This window comes from Tinamus guttatus, unplaced genomic scaffold, assembly GCF_059628265.1.
Source record: "Tinamus guttatus ecotype Peru unplaced genomic scaffold, ASM5962826v1 Tinamus_guttatus_pri_ptg000369l, whole genome shotgun sequence".
NCBI classification, from domain to species: Eukaryota; Metazoa; Chordata; class Aves; order Tinamiformes; family Tinamidae; genus Tinamus; species Tinamus guttatus.
The window spans coordinates 363,455-381,546 of NW_028288903.1; the positions used below are offsets into that span (position 1 = coordinate 363,455).

The following is an 18,092-nucleotide window of genomic DNA, read 5'->3' on the forward strand; positions in this document are numbered from 1 at the left end:
AATAAGCTCAACATCATTTTTTCCAAACCTTTCTAAACATAATGAAGCTCTCATTCTAGATGGAAGATAATTTCCTGTGTATTCTAATACACACATGTATAAGATGTGATAGATTAGATTTATAAATAATTAATAATTTACAAATTTCACTTAAAGTTATTACATTCATATTTCTGCATATGAGCATAAGAAATTACATACATTTATATATATACAAGAAAGATGGATGTCCTTCAGAAGAAAGAAGGAGTAAAAAACTGCAGCTTTCTCTTCATCATGTTCCTGACAGTTTGGTATATGCTGGATCATGTGACAGGAAAAAATGCTAGTTTTCAGGCAACAGGAGCACCCAGGGAGTATCAAATCTTATGCAACAACACTTGTTTGTTGTATCAAACACATTTCAGAAAAACTCTCACCAAAACTGTGAAATATCTGGTAGATGCACTTGTTTGTTATTTCAATCAATAATATTTTCTCCAGAAATAAATTGAATTGTTTTTAGTTTCACAAATAGATAAATATTGGCAGAGTAAAAGCAATTTATTTCATTATGGAACTCTGACTACAGTCAATATAATTCTTGCCAAAGAATCATTCAGACTTTAGTTTCCTTCTAACTAAACATGTTCATGTTCTGACTGTATCACTGTCTCATTTTTAATGACAAACTGTCTCTTTGAAATCACGTCAGCATCTTTGCTAACAGAGCTTAACTTTTTATTTGAGTTTTCTCATGAAAGTTTCCACCACTTCATGCCTGCAGACTGTGTAAATGAAACAGGAACACCTCCTGCCATGAAACACACTAAAAATTTAGCAGGCACGATCACCTCTTTACAGTAACACGTGTTACTGTAAAGGTGTAACTACATCATGCAGAAATTTCATAAAGCTCTAGTGAGGAAAATTACTTCATAAAATATACCGGCCATGGAAAGGATTTTCTACAAATCTTTTACTTTCAAAAGCCCTATCCAGGTCTGGGGAATACCACTGATAGAGGTGATAACTGGAAATTCCCTCATAAAATACTGCTCCTTCAACAATCTAAAGGATACATTCAAGAATATATGTCAGCTTCAATGGACTGATCACAGAATCAATGCCTCTTCTTGGGCTGTTCCAGTACCACTGAACATGGAAGCACTAGGGAATCTCAGGGAATGAAGAAAGAGATCATTTTGCTTCCAGCAAACTGGGAAGTCTGATTCTCAGACCATTTCAGAATAACTTGGTCTTCGTATAGTTCAACCTGAAACTGAAACGTGTACTCGTAGTCTTGTTTTTGTCAGACAGTTCTACCTCCTGCCACCCCACACAGCACAAATACCATGGTGCCATAGCCTTCCGTTATGTAGCTGTCCCTGAGACTACAGAATTTGCATTACTTTCATCTGCTACTTTTATGCTTTCACAGATGGTTTATGGGTCCTGCCTCCAGCCTGCCTTCCCTGCTGCCCTTCCTCATTTCCAGCAAGCACATGGCTCTGTGGAAAAAAAAAGACCTAAAAGAAGGAACACTCCTGTAAAGGCAGCTTATTTCCCCTCTTTGTCTGGATGACTAAAGCTAATCGAACTGGGTGGGCTTTCACCTGTATGGATCAAAGATTGTAAGCGCAGATCTTTCTTTACCTAAGAAGGAATCATCGTGTGTAATTTCTTTAATAAAAATGAATTTCTTCTTGTTGTACTTGGTGAGTACAACAATGACACTGTTTCTTGCTTTATTATGCATGGATAATGATTTGTCAATTAAAGCTCTATACATTTATAGATTAATTACCAGAAAATCCTAGCTGTTAACATTTCAGCAAAATATGCTTTTTGCCTAAAGAACAGTGGTGCTGGCCAAAGGTAAGATATTCTGCCTTTCCTCTCACATCACATAACATGTGGATGACTTTGGGATAATTTAAATAGCACACAAACAGCAGAATTTGGTCTCCAACATTTTAATCTAACTACAGAATTGAGAATGCAAACATGAAAACAAATACTTAATCAATAACTGAGCTGAAAATTATCCTTCCTTCACATGAATATAGCACTTGGTAAAAAGTAATTACTCGTTTCTGCTTCAATTTCATTAAAAGCTAGCAAGCTGAAATATCTAGCTCCAAGGCTAAATTGGTCTCTTGCTGTTTTATTCAAGTATAAACCAAGATAACAGAGTTGGTCAGTTACAGAATTCTTATATTAATCTGTTCTTCTGGGAAAGTTCTTCAGCTAATTGGAAATGTACTTTACAGACTGATCTTTCAGAATATGCTAAGTAATTAATTTTCAAACCTTTTAGGACTACCTTCCTCTTACAAACAAGTTGCTAATCTAGCTCTAACTGCAATGAATCTTGAAGGTTTTAGGCTGTATATTCTATTTCCCCATTCCTGCTCAGCTTCTTAGGATGCCTGTTTATCATTTAGGAGGGGGATTAAGATCAGAAATTGAAGAATTTCAGGTGTTTGCACAGAGGTATTTACATACAGAAGATGTCTAGGCTCTCAGAATAGACCATGGAGACCTAGATTTACAGCTATCTGATTCTAAGGATTCTAAGGATATGGTTCAATTACCTACATGCAACTATTTAATGCCATTTGAGATGCCTTAGGAGATGACTGAAGGCTAGGGCTTACATACTAATTAAGTAATTAAAACTGACCCACTGGACTAGCACATAAGACACAGGACTCTAAGACTCTTTGGAATGACTGCCTAATTGCTAAGCAGGATATGCCACAGAATTTCAAGTCATACCAGATATATATGCACAGGCAACTGGATAGTGTCCTAGGAGATATTCAGTTGATAAAATAGAGGTGTTAAAGAGCTGAATAGCTCTTTAGACTTCACTTATAGCACTGATTTGACTAAGGGCTTGATTGATGAATAAGCATCGTGTCTTAAGGTCTTAAGGTAGTGTGTATAGTCTTCAACTGCCATTAGGATAGCCAAACCAGATTTTTTTTTTTTTCACAGAAGTCTCATGACAATTACTTTCTGTTCATAGAGCAGGTTATTCCTGTGTTATTCTCTATGCAACATACATGGTCTCTTTTTTTCCTCATGGATTACATTTGTTAGACTTCCATTCATTCTGGCTACTTTTTCCTCGATTGTCTTTTTTTCGTCCACAGCTTCCTACTCAGCTGAGGTCTTAGCAGTGCAAGTCGGACTACTTGCGGGATGTTTGTTTCTTCTCAGACAAGATGGTTCTCAGACAAGTTCATGTTCAACAATAACCCTCATATCCCTACACACAAAAATACTACCTAACCATTTATTCCACCCCTGAATTTGGAAATGTATAATTAGCTGTATAGTTGTATCTTTACTTGCCCACACTGGCTGTTATAGTTTGTTTTTTTTTTTTTTTTTTTTGCTGTTTTTTCTTTTTCAGGTCCTTTTTGTCCATTGTCGAGATTTTTTTTAGCTCCAGTGCTAGGCTTCAGTATGCTTGCAGTTCCTCCAATATTGTTACCATCCCTCCCAGGTTTCTGTCATCAGCTATACTTTTTTTCATGCTTACCACTTCTTCCTAGTAGTAACTATGGGAACAGATTTTTCCATTTGCATAAGTTACACAAGATTATACAGTACTGCTCCTTCATGGAGGACAGGAGAAATAACTACTACAAAAGCAGTTTATGGCATAACTCTGAAGACTTCTTTTGGTTTTATACAATCAAAGTGAAACTGTATCAAAATCTGAAATTTTCACTAGGATTTTGCATGCAAGGAACTAATATCTTCCTTCAAGACTCTAATAATCTCAAAGCCATAAAAAAGAAAGAAAAAAAAAAGCATGCCAGACATTTTCTACAAAAATATATAAACATTCCTGATCACGAGGAACATAAGAAAGAAGGTTCTTGAGAAGAATTGCAAAGGGACTCTGCTGGCTTTATCCATCAGATTGACTGGCATCTTTCAGACTTAGTATTAGATGCATTGTTTTGAGAAATAAATGTGATGATTCCCTTGCATAGAAATATTTGTCATAAAAATTCATATTTCTATATGTTGTACCAAAACAACAGTAGGTGTAACATCCTGTCTTAAACAGTGACAAAAAATATATGCTTCAAAAAAATGATCCAAGAAACAGAGTAGTCTGTTCTCCATGACAGACTCTCATCCTGGTCCCTAGTATCAAGCATGAGATTTTATATCCCTCCAAAAATTTATTGTAAAGAAGTGTTATGATTCTGAATATTTCGTTAGCCATATAAACGTCTACCCCTAGTTGTTATTTGCTCTTCACTCTCTTTTGCATTTGCCTCATAGGTCTTTGGATGTTTTTTTTTCTCTGAATTTAACAGATGTCTCTCACCTTGAAATTACTAGACCATTTCTTTACTGAAACATTTCATACTGAACTAAAAAGTGGCTTTGGACTGTCATCAAAACCTCCCAAATAGGCAGTGTCATTGTTGTCATAAAAGATGCTTCACAAAACACCTCCAGTGCTGTAGAGGATCCTGACTACCAAAGGAGGCAAGAGCTGCAGAAGGGAGAGATACAGGATTAAAGTAGCTGTTTCTCCCTCTGTTAAATAAATAAAAGAAGCTTCCATTCATAAAGATAACCAAAAATGGCAGCAGTTAGCAATATCCCTTATATTAATTTCACTCCCAGCAATATTTATATTTTGTTCTGAAAGATAACTAGTGTTCTATGGGCTTTGAAACAGATGCTATGTCCAAGGAGTGGGTGAAGGGATGCTTACAAACATGAGAGAGCAGCGCTTCATTTGTTCGAGTGCCCTGGGACAGAGGGAACAGCATGCTTTCACTGTCTGGTTTGGACTGAAAATCTAGAGGCCCCAAACAACGGTCCCCACTTGCTGATAATCTTCTGTGTTGCTTTGTGCTTGTCACATATAGCAACATGTTAATAGGCTGTTGCCTTTATCAAGCACATAAATCCATGCTGTGCTTTATCATCTGAAGAGGTCCAAAGTTTTTCTTACTACTTTTTTTTTAGGGGAACAAGAAGGAGATAACCCAGGGATTTAGTTTTTAGTATCTTAACAATTATGACAAAAAGCACTGGCTAGGCATATACTACTATTTAGTAACATCAGTACAAATCAAGGTAAAAAAGGCATTATATTCATTGTACAACAGCAAAACAAACATGCCCTGAAAAGCTGTGTGGAGGCGTTCAAAAATATGTGTCTTTTTGACCTAGAATGCCATAGCATACTCTGTATGATCAGTAACCCTGTAGGCTACAGCTAAACCGATGATTCAGAGGTGAATGACTTCGTATTTACTTAAATCATAGATATTTAAGCGCCTGGTTAAGTATGACACACACACACACACACACACTCACAGACACATAGAAGGAAACACATAAAAAAAGCAGCAAGAAAAGCTTTTTCAAGGATTTCTGGATAAAGGCTTTATGAAGCAAGTAATTTCTTTAACCGAGCACTGCACACAGTGCAAAGATTATGTGTGATAATGATTAATACAGTAGTAATTGTTGTACACAATTAAGCACTGAATAGCCAAATGATAATACTTGCCTGTGGCAAAGACAACATTCTTTGACACCAGTCTATATTCCACAATAGAGAACTGAGGAAGTTCAATCCTTTCTACACCAGTGACTGCATTATCTCCACCTCTCCAATAGAACTCTATGTCATCAGTTGTGTAGCCATCTGCAGACAAAGCAGGAGGAAAAGGTGAAAAAAACAGCAGAATTTAATGGAGCTTCAGGCACAGAATAGGTGGTTTGCCATTTCACACAATTAAAGAATTAAAACAGCTGGAATGGTGTAGAGTATTTTAGTATGGCTGTGATGTGCTAGGATTCTGAGAAGCTCTCTTAAAGAGATGCTCCATTAACATCTACGCAGAAATCTGAGGCAAAGTACTGTTTTCTTCTTTTTTCAGAAGCATTCTCAGGAAATCCACAAAAGATGAATGGCCCCTATGAGCCAGAAAACACCACACATTACCACTTCTAGGGACTGCTGATTGCAATCTGCAAGATCACAGAATAGTGTGAATTAAGACATCACGTGCATCTAGAACCAAAATTCAAGTGCACTCTCATGCCAGTAATTATCAGAAAAACACAGATTTTCTGTGAATGCGGAAAAAAAAACATATTTGGGCAGATATTTTCCACTCTTACTAAATAGTGTGAGTGGCAGCATTTCCATTAGTTTCTGCAGTGAAGAACGCCTGCTGAATACAATTTTCATAAGAGCATAATAATATGTATTTTCTATATAAGACACACACCCTTCAGGCAGCCTCAGAAAAGGAGCAGGAACTCTGCAAGCACAAACATACATCTGAATATTCCACTTATAGGATATGACTAGGTTGAAGAGAGAATCTATTTCTGTGTAGAACAGAATTCCAAACCATAAACGGAGCCTATCTGAAGGCCCAGGGCGTCCTGCAGCAAGACCATCCATGCATAATAAAGCAGATCAGAAAAAAATGTATCAGTGTTTGCTCTCTTTAAAATGAGTCTGATTAAAGTATGAACATTCATTCTCTTGTGTTGAAGATAAGCATCTTCAACATGCCTCTGGAGCAATAAATTGCTTCATTCTGTCCTAAACCCTTTTTTCTATACTATATTTGCAAAACAGAAATGGATGAACCCTTATATATTAGAAACTGCCAAATAAGCAAATTTTTTTTTTTTTAAAAAGAATGCTAATTACATGATATATTTAAAGGTTAAAGACAGTAGTGTAACTATTTTACAGATATATTAAAGGAAAACTGCCCCACATCTGGACTAGGTTTACACACATCTTTGTACATACAGCTTTCTATTTCCAGAGTACAGTTCTGTTCATCTAACGGATATCTTCTCAAGTCCATCATACAAGCTGCAGTGGTTGTGATTCTGAAATACAAATATCAAACAAAATTGCTATACATCCAGCAATACTTTTTTTTTTCTTTCTCTCCAAAGTGAGGACTCTTTGAAGATTGGCTTGCAATAATTGAGAATCTGGTCCACAGTAAAACACTGTGTAGTAGCTTGCCACAAAAATAGTTATGTTCATTTCAATGGAACAACTTGCTGTAACTTTTATTTCTGTGACCAATCCCTTTAGGGTTCAGGAGACCAATCTGTGTGTGTAAATGTATACAAACATTTGCTGAGCTTAAACAGTATGACTTTATATAAGAAAATGAGAAGTGATAAAAGTCTGCTACAAATTCAAAATGATTCAAGTTGTGTGAAGAACTGATTTTATAGTTCTTTGTAGAAGGTTCTTTTGTGGTTTCTCTGTAGAAAAAGAGTAAGTAAACTGCAATGTTGAAAAGAAGTTAGGTCCAACAAAATGCTTTGTTTCAAAAACAAGTATAGTTCTCTTAAAAAAAAATAATTGCGGGGAATTCTATAATGAAGAGTCACCGTGAATTTAAAATTTTCCCCCAAAGTCAGAATATAATTTTGCTTCTTTTATTTTTAGTGTAGGCAATTTAGCAAAATCAAGATGAATTTGCCAAACATTTCAATATTGATGAATCTACATTTTTCACCCAGCTCTTGTGTGTCAAGAGTAAGAGCCAACAATACACATACACAATGAAAGCAATTACATTAACAGCTGCACACAGCATTTTCTTTTTTTTTTAAACTAATGACTTTATATATTTGTATTAACTTCTAGACAGATATAAACATGTATGCTAGCTCATGATTCATCTTCAGTATATTTCAGTGTTTTGCTGAATCATAGCCTTCATCTAGAGTATGTACGTTATTGTGTATCATTTTCTTCATAATAAATTATCTCCTGCATTTGACTAAGTCCATTCCTCACTGACCTCCTTCTGATATGGAAAAGACATACAGTCCATGCACAGTTAATTTCTAGCAAATTCCATTCTGGCAAAAATTTATGCTAATAACACAAGAGGAGAAATCCTTTAAATATACTGCTAAAAACGGAAACTATCATGTTTTGTCCATGTGTTTTCTCACCTCTGAAACTTTCTATTTAACCCCTTTAACTTCCTGTCTGACAGGCTCCTAATGTGGTAGACTAGCTTGAAATTCAGGAAGAGAAAATTGTTTAGGTGCCTTTCTTCAACTCTTTCATACTAAAAACGCTTGCTGTTATTATGAATTCCCTAAGCATTCTTTCATTTCTATTCTAGGAGAATTAGAAAACTTTAGCAGGTGTGTTATTTCAAGTGGATATCTCCACAAAATGCTCAAAGGAATGGAGTGAGATCACCAGAAGTGTTTCGTAGGACAACAGAAGATGAAACAGGACTGTAAAAAGTCCTTTTGCAAGAAAATACTGTAATTTCTTTGTACAGGGAGAGATAGTTGTATAACTCAAAAAAACAGAGAAGGAAAATCTCAAGGATCTGCTCTGTGGTTTAGCAGGTGGTTTTCTCTACACTGAATGATTGCAAATGCTCTTCTGAACCCTCAAGCAAGGTGCTAGCCAGGATTATTAGTTATGGAGATGACTGTCTCTCCAGCATTAGTAGCTCTAGCTGAGCCTAGAGTCTTAGAGGAGGAGACTTAAACTGAAATTTGTGAACATTGATAAACATATTAAATGACAAAGTTAGCAGTTATCATCTTTACGAAGCCTACTGATTACGCAAGCAATGAGTCAACTGATAATTGCGCTCCAAGTAAAGCGATTAGGCACACTTGGACTTTCTTACTATGAGATTTCTATCCCGTGTTTTAGTACATTCAGCTACACTGAACTAGGGCTCATTTAAGATCCTGCAACAGAATATGAATGATTTAAATTGATACAAGCGTGAGGGTGGTATGAGCAATTCCAACTGTTATGTTGGATAATTAGTTTTAAATACCACCTATGCATAAATATGCATTTATAAATGATTAATATGACAGATTTATTAAAAATAATGCAGCTTGCAAACTTGCACTCAACATATTAATTGCCTTACGACTTTTTAAGGAACAAGTTTTGATTTTAGTCTGTCCATGTACCACAGTGGTTCTGTTTGACAAATTGCAGCATCATAAGCTGCACATTCCTTCCAAGGACTGGCTTACGGTATTGCAAAATGTGTATTTTTAATTTCATAGAGACTACTAAAAAAAAGGAGACAGAGATAGATTTGGGTAGAAATAGATTTACCGTATTTACCCAAAGTAAGTTTTTGCAGTTCCCTTCTGAATGAAATCTCAAGCAAACAAATGTAAGTTGCACAAATGCTCACTGAAAGCAAACATTAATTGCTCAGGCTTGTGCATGCTTCTGAAAAGAGCGGGTTTATTTTTTTATGGGATGGGATGCTGCCTGGCACAGCAAGACAACAAGGTTTCAAGAACTCCTCATCACAGCACTGACAGAGAAACAATTACATGAGCCAGACAAAGATAAGGCTGAACACAGATACACATGCATTTTGGATGAAAGCATTACACAAAAAAAATTTTTTTGATTGTTAAAACTCCCCAGTCCGATATCTGTTCTCTGATATAGTTTATCTTATCTTTTTTCCCTGCTACTTTATTGCTGGACTGATAGCCTTAATTTATATTGATCTATTGCATAGGGAGGGACCTCATCACTGAAATGCTAGCTGATGTTGCTTAAACAATGACAGAAATATATGCTTACAATTTAAATCAATTTAAGCAACATAAATACTGTTTTGTGAAAGGGTCACAGCTCTGATGGCTAATTTGATCCTCTTTTCATTTTAATGCAGAAATGTGTTCTTCCTGTAACAAACAGAACCAAGTCCAGCTGCATTGTCTGACCAAGCACAACTATCCTCCTCACCTTGCAAACATCTCTATTTTATACACAGGTGATAAATAGGTGAGTAATCCCTTCAGATAAAAAAAAATCCTCCGCTCTTTTATAATATTCAACATTGAAGTGTCTGAGAACAATAGGTCTATATACAGCAAGCACACAGGCAGTCAGAAAGACTCTATTTTTGATCCCCAGCATATAAACGTCATTATCTCTGTTTTGTTCTATTATGTACAAATCGGTTGTATAGTCATATGCTTTCTGCATCGCTATGAACAAGATGGGCCAAAGTCAGGATGGTGCTGAAAGCAAAAAAAAACTTCCAGCAATGGGTCGAACTTCAAAAGGCCACAGACCTATTCCCCCATTTTCACAGACTTTTGATGAAAACAAACAAACAAAAAACCTATGAAAAACTAACTCTGGAAATTATTTTTTATTTTAATGAGAACCAGTGAAGTCTAGCAATCACTTTCATTATATGTATTTTTGAGGATCTGCTTTGCTCAGTGATGTAATGTATTGTACCCCCTAAAATTTGCCTTTTTATTCTTAGTGACCTATGTTTTGTGGCACATACAGAAACCTCCAGGTTCTGGTTCTCAAACCATTTTCTCCAGATAGCAGCTTGAGGCCAATGTAATTTGGATATTCAAAAGCCACAAGAAGGTAGGATAGCAGTAGAGCAGTGCAAAGTTAAAAGCTTTAGATCAAGGGAGCTAACATTCACAGATACTTTCTTCTTTCTTATAATGGTGTTCCATAGTTTGCCAAGATTTAATTTCAGACAGTTATCCTTCATTAAGCAGCCACTCTCCCACACATGCAGCAAAATCAGACCGTGAATATTGTCTGTGTCCAGAAGAAAGTAAATGGGAGAAAGATTGCCACATCAAGGAGACTGCAATCTGCTTGTGGACATTCACATTTTGCAGAAGAGGAATCTAACTTATTCAAATGTGCTATTTTATGACAAAGAATCTCCACCTGAAAGGCTTTAAATGTTTTTAGAGTGTGACAGAAAGACAGTGTACAATATACAATGTTATAATCACAAGAGTTCTAATCTCCATTTTTATTTCATTGCTTACGGGGTTCTTGATATAGAGTAAAGGAAACAAAAAGATCTTACACCATTTTTTTGATATTTAGGTATCTGCAACATTCAGTATTTGGTACAAAGTATACAAGATGAAAGCCTCATTCTGCTAAAAAGGGTTAGTTTTGAAGACATGATTTCCTGAACATACTGGGCTTCTTCAAAACTTCATGATAGATTGAGTCCGTTTTACTTTTTGTCTAGAGAGATTCATCTAAATGTAGCTCATATATACTATATAATTGGAGTTAAAGAGGTGAGAGGTCAAGACACAAGTCAGGTAAAAAAAATGAACTGCCGATAAAGAACAAAAGCAGGTAAAATGAGACAGAAAATATAAGACGTGCACTACTTTGCAGATCTGATTCATGTTTATACTAGGCCTTCTTTGTCGTGCACTGCCATGTGCAACAGTCTTGAGTATTATCGGTGCCTAAAAATACAAGAAACTTCCTATGACGTAAGTGGAGCTTACCCTGACGAAGACTTGTTTTGTGGGTATAGATTGAACCACTGAAGCAAATGGAAAAACCTATCTGAACAGGACATTTTGACACTGCTGAGCCTCCATTAAGATTCTTGCTAGTGTAATAAAGCTTATTAAGTGAAGGATTTTTGTCATTCCTAACCATAAAATCTATGAGAGGGAAAAAATAATAATAGGAAGCACAGGTCAAGGCTAAAATATGTAGAAAGTACGAGAATGTAAGGTCACTTTGTACCTTAATGCATTAAAATATAAAGCATTGCAGTGCTGGTCCCTGTTTGAAGGAACTACTGAAAGTATACTCAGTCATGTTTTAACTGGCTGTGTTCAATTAACCAGGGTTATTTGTGATTTTTTTTTTTATAGACTACAAACACATCAAAAGATGACATAAGCACCCATGTTCAGCCTTACTGCCTGTGTTTTGAATGAAATTTTCAGGTTTGCAATTAATGCTTGCCTTTCTGCTTTCTACCGCCACTGGGCTTCCCAGATATGGTGACTCTACATAAACAGATAAAACCTGACTGAAGATGCTCCTGGCAAAATTAAGAAACATTGAGTGTGTCATTTATTTTCTATGGGCATTTTTCAGAGTTACAGGGAAGGTTACATAATATGCTACACAATGTTTGTAATAACCTTGTACCAGGAAACAAATAACAACAACACATAACAATGGGTATGAAATTCTCATCATAAAAGTACAGACCTGAGGCCATAAAGCACCGTTCCATCTGGGTGAAGGCGAATCATTCGATTCTTCACAGTAACACCATGCACAAATGATTTCTTGTCATTTAAGAAGTAAGTGTCAGGCACCCAGAGTTGATCTGCCACTCGATTATCAAGCGTGAGGTTGAGAGGGATGCCAGCGTAAGCCAGTCTCTTATCTCTCCAGTACTGTTGAAAGTACATAGTCAAAGTATAATCCTGGTGAGAGGAAAATAAGTAATGAAAAGAGTCAATCATATTTTGCATAACCAGAAAAACAAACAATTCTTTCTGTTGCCAGCTAATCTTGCAAGTTTGGTTTTATGTATTTTTAGTATTTTCTTACAAAAAATATTAATCAAAAATAGTCAATATTTATAAGAGTTTTAAACTAATTTTAATAATTCAGGAGTCATCCTGGTCTAACCAGTATTAATTTTTAATTAATTAAATTAATTAATTTAATTATTAATCTTAAGAAAATCAGCCATTATTGGTATCTTTACCAATAAAAGGATACCAGTATTGGTATCCTACTCCTTTTCTTTCCATGTATTTACCCCCCTGAAAATTACCTGATATTCTGTTTGTGGAGTGGCAAACTAGTTAATCAACAAATGTCATTATTCTTCCCATTTTTAAAACTGAGAGATGAACTGAAATACATTCCAAATAATTTACAATAGCATTCAACATCACACCTGGAAAGATGCTATATCCCTGTGTGCCTTTGTGTGAAACTGTATCTCGCAGTGACATACAGACTTTCTTATCAACAGGCTACACCAGGAGTTAGACAAACAGTAAATTGTAGCGCAAGTCCTACAGGTGTCAGGGTTTGGTTTTCATGATTTTGTAAATAAAGGTCTATGTTGTCTTCTAAGCGCTCTGATAACTAATTTAAGAGCCTACTGATGGATATAGAATTTTACCTTTAAACATCTATTATAGAAATCTTCATTTCAGAATTTGTTAATTTGACCTGATCATGTCTCAAAGCTACACTGAAACACTCTGAAAATTGTAGACACTATGCCTCATTTGTTAACATCATGATAGTATATGAGAGTATTAAAATGCATGGAAATTTTTCGAAGTTAAGCATCAGCAAAACTGAAAAAAGTATGTGAATTTGATAGAAAAATTTCCTGTTAGAAAACACAAACCTTTGTATTTTCTTTCCCTCATAACTTTCAGAGTGTGGAAGGACATTTTCATTTTAGAAAACTTATTTTTTAATTCATGAGATAAAACAGGCTAACGTCTGAAAATAATACTTTCTTACACATGGAAATGGCTGTTTAAAATAAAGAAAATATTGGTTTTAGGTCTGATGTTTTACATGCTTTACAGTGAAAAAAATGAGGCTGTTAAGTACAGGTCATTAAAATCCCGATTTTCAAATTATAGAAGGCTTTAAACAATAAAACCCTTCACGAAACATAGAGAAATTTATGTGATCTCCAAACACATTTAAATATTTAGCAGCAGGTGTGCAAACCACAGGATACCTGCATTTGCATCTGCTTCTACAAGCTGGTGATACAAAACCCCTCAGGCTTGCTGCTTGTTTGGCAAAAGGATGCTCAGTGATTCTAAGTACGACTGTTGGGAATGGTCCATTCCTGTAATGGGTTTCACGTGGAGACAACCCAATTTCAGGCATTGATCCTGCCTGTGCTTCTCTCAACCCCTAAAGCCCTTCCTTGAAATCAAACGAAACTTCAGAATGCCTTTCACACTCAGAGCCTTTGCGGGTTTTCATTTAGTGATTCATTCTCTTTAATGAGGTGGCTGCTGTACCTTTAAGAAATCAATTTTAATTGCTTAAAAAATAAATCATTCTAGGTATCAAGGACGAGCTGTTCCCTTTTTAGGAGCAGTGAGAGACCTTTGAAAACAAAAGGAGCCACTAATGGGAGAAAAGGAGCTCTGTGGAACTGGCTGAGTGTAAGCTCATTCTTTAAAACCCAAATCTGACATGACTGCTCGGAAGAACTTGCTCCAGTCTTTTTGTTGAAAGCTTTCATGGGTAGGACTAATCGTCACTGCTCATCAGCGAGCAAGGTACGTGCCTCACTCCGTGCACATCCCGCGCTCCCATTAGCACATCAGGAAGATCACATCTCTCCACATGCTCTGGGAAACCAATTTTCTGACATTGATGCATTAGAATGAATATCCTCCACCAGTGCTATTTTGGCTTAGTTAAAGCTTGTTTCCATTAACATTTAAAATTTGCTACGTGCTTGGCTTTTACAGTGCTTTGCGCATCAACGTCAAGAAATTGGGGATTATAAAAGCAGTGGGCATATACGCAATATTCACTACATAGAAAGGCACAATGTATATTAAAGTAATCAAAATGAAGATGTAGGGTGCCACTGTATTGCACTGAAACAAGTGCATCCTGCTAGCCCTAAAATATAATGGAAACAGTACATTTGAACAGAAAAGAGCTTTAGGCTAGGTTCCTTCTTCCTTTGGCATGAAATAAAATACATGCTAACAGCTAATGAATGCAGTAATTAACTAGCTAAGTGAAACATACGTAACAATACAAACAGTACTATTCTGTCACTATATTTGTTTATTCCACTAAAATTTTGTTTTAGTTGACAGAGGAAGATGTTTACAATTTGCATGCAGAAACAGCACCGCCCAACAAACATGAGGAATTTTCAGCAACTTGACTGCAAAATAGACTTTCAAAATACTTCTTAAAGTACAAGTTTCACCAGTAGTTTCTCAGTTACCCTTCACTTCTTATTTCATCTTAAAATCTCTCTCTATATAGTAATGTGTGTGACTATTTCTGTGTACTGTAAGTAGCAATACTCCATCCAGTCACTTGACAATGGTGCCACACTTGTGAAATACCAGCTCCTTCCCAGGTCTTCACTCAGTATCTACTAAGCAAAATGCTTAAGCAACATCTTCTGCAACTCCCTGGACGTTGAACAACAGACACAGCAGAAGCAGAATATCTCCCAGAGCTGTCTTGTGCCCCAGAAAGCACACATGTTCCCGCACACCTCCAAGGATTGCTACGTATTTGTGCTCTGCCAGTCTGGCCTGCTCTGAAAACAATGTGACAAAAAGGACAAACGTGAACCATGCTTGCTCACCACCACAGCTCAAAGCAAAAGAAGTGGCCAACTACCGTAACAGACTCGTGCTGAAACTCCTTGGCTGTGCAAGGAGTGATAAAAGAATGAGCAGCAAAGATCAGCTCCTTAAGGTACTTCCACCAAAGTCACTACTGGGAATAAAGCTTATTAAGGAATGCTGACATTGATATTTTATTTGATTAGCTTATTTGGTAGGCTTTGTACATGCAAAGGAAGACTCCTTTTCTATATGTTAGAGGAAATGCTAAAAGGGCTTTGAGTGTGGCCTGGAAAAAAGCCACAAGGTATTTGGTAGGTAAGATGAGAAAATGCACTTTTACTCCTAGCTAAGTAGCCTAGGAGGTTTATCAAGGGCCACCTTCCTTCAGGGGAGCTTAAGATGACTAACTCAGATATAGAGGTCAAGAGGGTTGATGCCTAAAGCTGAGAGATATTAATCCCACTGCAGCTACTGTATCAGGGTGTGATTATCTGTTGGAGAGGACACATAGCCGCCAGCTTTAGGAAATTCTAACTTCTGCACAGAGCAGCAGACAATTTCCTCCGCAGCAAGGACCTCCATAAATCATGGTATTTATTTTCAATACAACATCATACCACATTCAAGGTCCCACTTCCCTAGCCCCAGTCCCTCACAGTATCAGGTGCTGTTTGGCTACAATACTAATAAAATCCCTCAAAGCCCTGACAGAAAGGCAAACATGGTACTTGTGGGGTACATGAAGAATACACTCGAAATGGGAAAAGCCTGACTGCACACGCCACAAGCACATTTTTCCATGGGCTGTCCAAAGACCTTAGAACTTCATCCTACAATGACAAAGAACCATGACAAATATCACTGACTTTTCTCTATCACTCCAAGAGATGCATCTCTGAGTGCGCTGCTACGAATTCAAGAAAGGCACACATGCAGGTTTTTTGTTGTTTTTTAAGCATAAAAAAAAACACAAATGGCAAATAATATTTCAGAAATCACCAAGATACCAAGGTAAAGAGGTATTACAACTTTGAAAGAACATAGTATGTCTGTCTCTTCTTTACGTGTATTAGTTGTGATTTCAGCATATTTTAAGAAAGAATGATCCAGACTCAGAAATAGCATTGCATGTGCTGACTGTATGAAAAAATTAGTAAGTATTTGCTATATGGTATTCTGTCCTCTTGGACTGAGCATATCATGTAGGAAATACAACTATATATTAACTAGAAAGGCATTTCAGACTATTAAAATGCATTATACTATAATATTCCACAGTACCTAATGCATAAACTATAGGGCTAATGATCTATAAATGCTGTGATATTAAAAGGAAACAGTAATTTGTTTTCTTTTACAGAGTTAGCTATTTTTACCTTTTATCTCCTGAACACAATAAAAGGAAAGGGAATTTAACACTCATTGTAATGAGTGTTTGCTCATTACAATGAAGTTAACAGCATTACGGGAACAATAATCCTCCAAAATGGACTATCAATGTTTACAGTCTTGGCTTGTTATGTATCAAGGATGTTAGAGTTATCTTTAACATTATGTTCTTCATAAAAAGCATTATATTCTTCAAAATGACTGATAAATGGAATACTATCATTGATAGTTTTGATGAAATAATGTTAATATGACAATTAATTATGAACAATTATTAATTCAAAATAAATAAATATATTGGAAATTATTGGAAACACTCAAAGCAACTTATGCAGAAAAATACTATTTAATTGCTTTGGAGGACAGCCTTATATCTGCTCAGAATGCAGATTACTGCCTTTGATTGTATTTGAATGTAAATTCATGCCCTTGTTTTCCTGATCTACAGAAAAACTTTTTCCATCAGCTTTTGGATGATTTATACAATTTATTTTTGATGAACTAGTAAAGATCATCCGATCACTATTTCAATAGATAAAAAGGCATATTGAAAAATCTGAGAACTCCTAGTCTCCTTATAGCTTCAAGGTTCCACCCCTTGCCTTCCACATAACTTCGAAATTAGATAAGGCTGCTGTAGAATAAGGAGCTATTCTTGAATCCCTGATATGACTGAGTTGCATTCTTCCCCATCAGCCCAAAGAGAGTTGCACAGCCAAACTCATGAACCCTGTGCTTTGGCTACATGTCTGTAAGTCTTTGCTTCTACTACATGCAGAAGAGACCTGAGAAACACTCATGCACACATATGCCATATTGAAAGAGGCCAACCTTAAGAAGTCCGAATTTACTAGCAGCACTATTATTCACTTGTTCTGAAGGGTTTGATGTCTTTCCTATTAGAGACAAGAATTACCTGTTTATTACTATGTTTATCTGTTGACATTTCAATTTGTCCAGCATGTCTAAAATACCCATAACTTAGCTAATAGGCAGGGAATGGAAAAGACTCGGCGAAACCTATCGTTCTGCAGAGCCTTTCACCAGAAAACTGCCCAGTGGGAAGGTCTCACTGAGAGACCACTGCGCCATGCCGCTCATGAGCGGCCTGGGCGAAGGAGACACTTGCACACAGATCCCCCCACCCACCCAAAGCCTCTAACGTTTCTCGATCTGCTTGTTTTTATACTAAAGATTCATTTTACCTTTATGATCTTGCCTCCAGCATCTCCTCGACACCACTCCAGGCCCTCCCGCAGTGACAGGCTGCAAGCAGGGCAGACAGCCTCCCTAGTGGGAAGCACTTCTTAGGCTGTGGTTAAAATACTGCTAAGAAAACGCCATACTGAACTACACTGATTTTCCTGGGACCCTTCACACGTATAGGTTGTCTTGGTATTTTCTACCAAACTACCGTGATTTCTTTTCCACTGAAGCACACAAGGTGGAGTTATAAACAGCTATAAGGAAATACTCGGCCTCCAAGAACCCACTGCGGGCTGCACGAGAAAAGTTTTCCAAATAAACGTACGAGT

The 18,092-nt window shown here is 36.6% G+C and overlaps 1 protein-coding gene across 1 annotated transcript in view; it reads right to left on the reverse strand.

The window, feature by feature from the left end:
- Positions 1–18,092, reverse strand: part of LOC104566094 (gamma-aminobutyric acid receptor subunit beta-3) — a 98,827-nt gene that overhangs the window by 18,498 nt on the left and 62,237 nt on the right. Inside the window, exons 4-6 of the mRNA XM_088530387.1 lie at positions 12,056–12,276; positions 6,806–6,888; positions 5,540–5,677 (exon numbers count right to left, since the gene is read on the reverse strand). Of these exons, the coding sequence (XP_088386513.1) occupies positions 5,540–5,677; positions 6,806–6,888; positions 12,056–12,276 (442 nt within the window). The remainder of the gene's footprint in view (positions 1–5,539; positions 5,678–6,805; positions 6,889–12,055; positions 12,277–18,092) is intronic.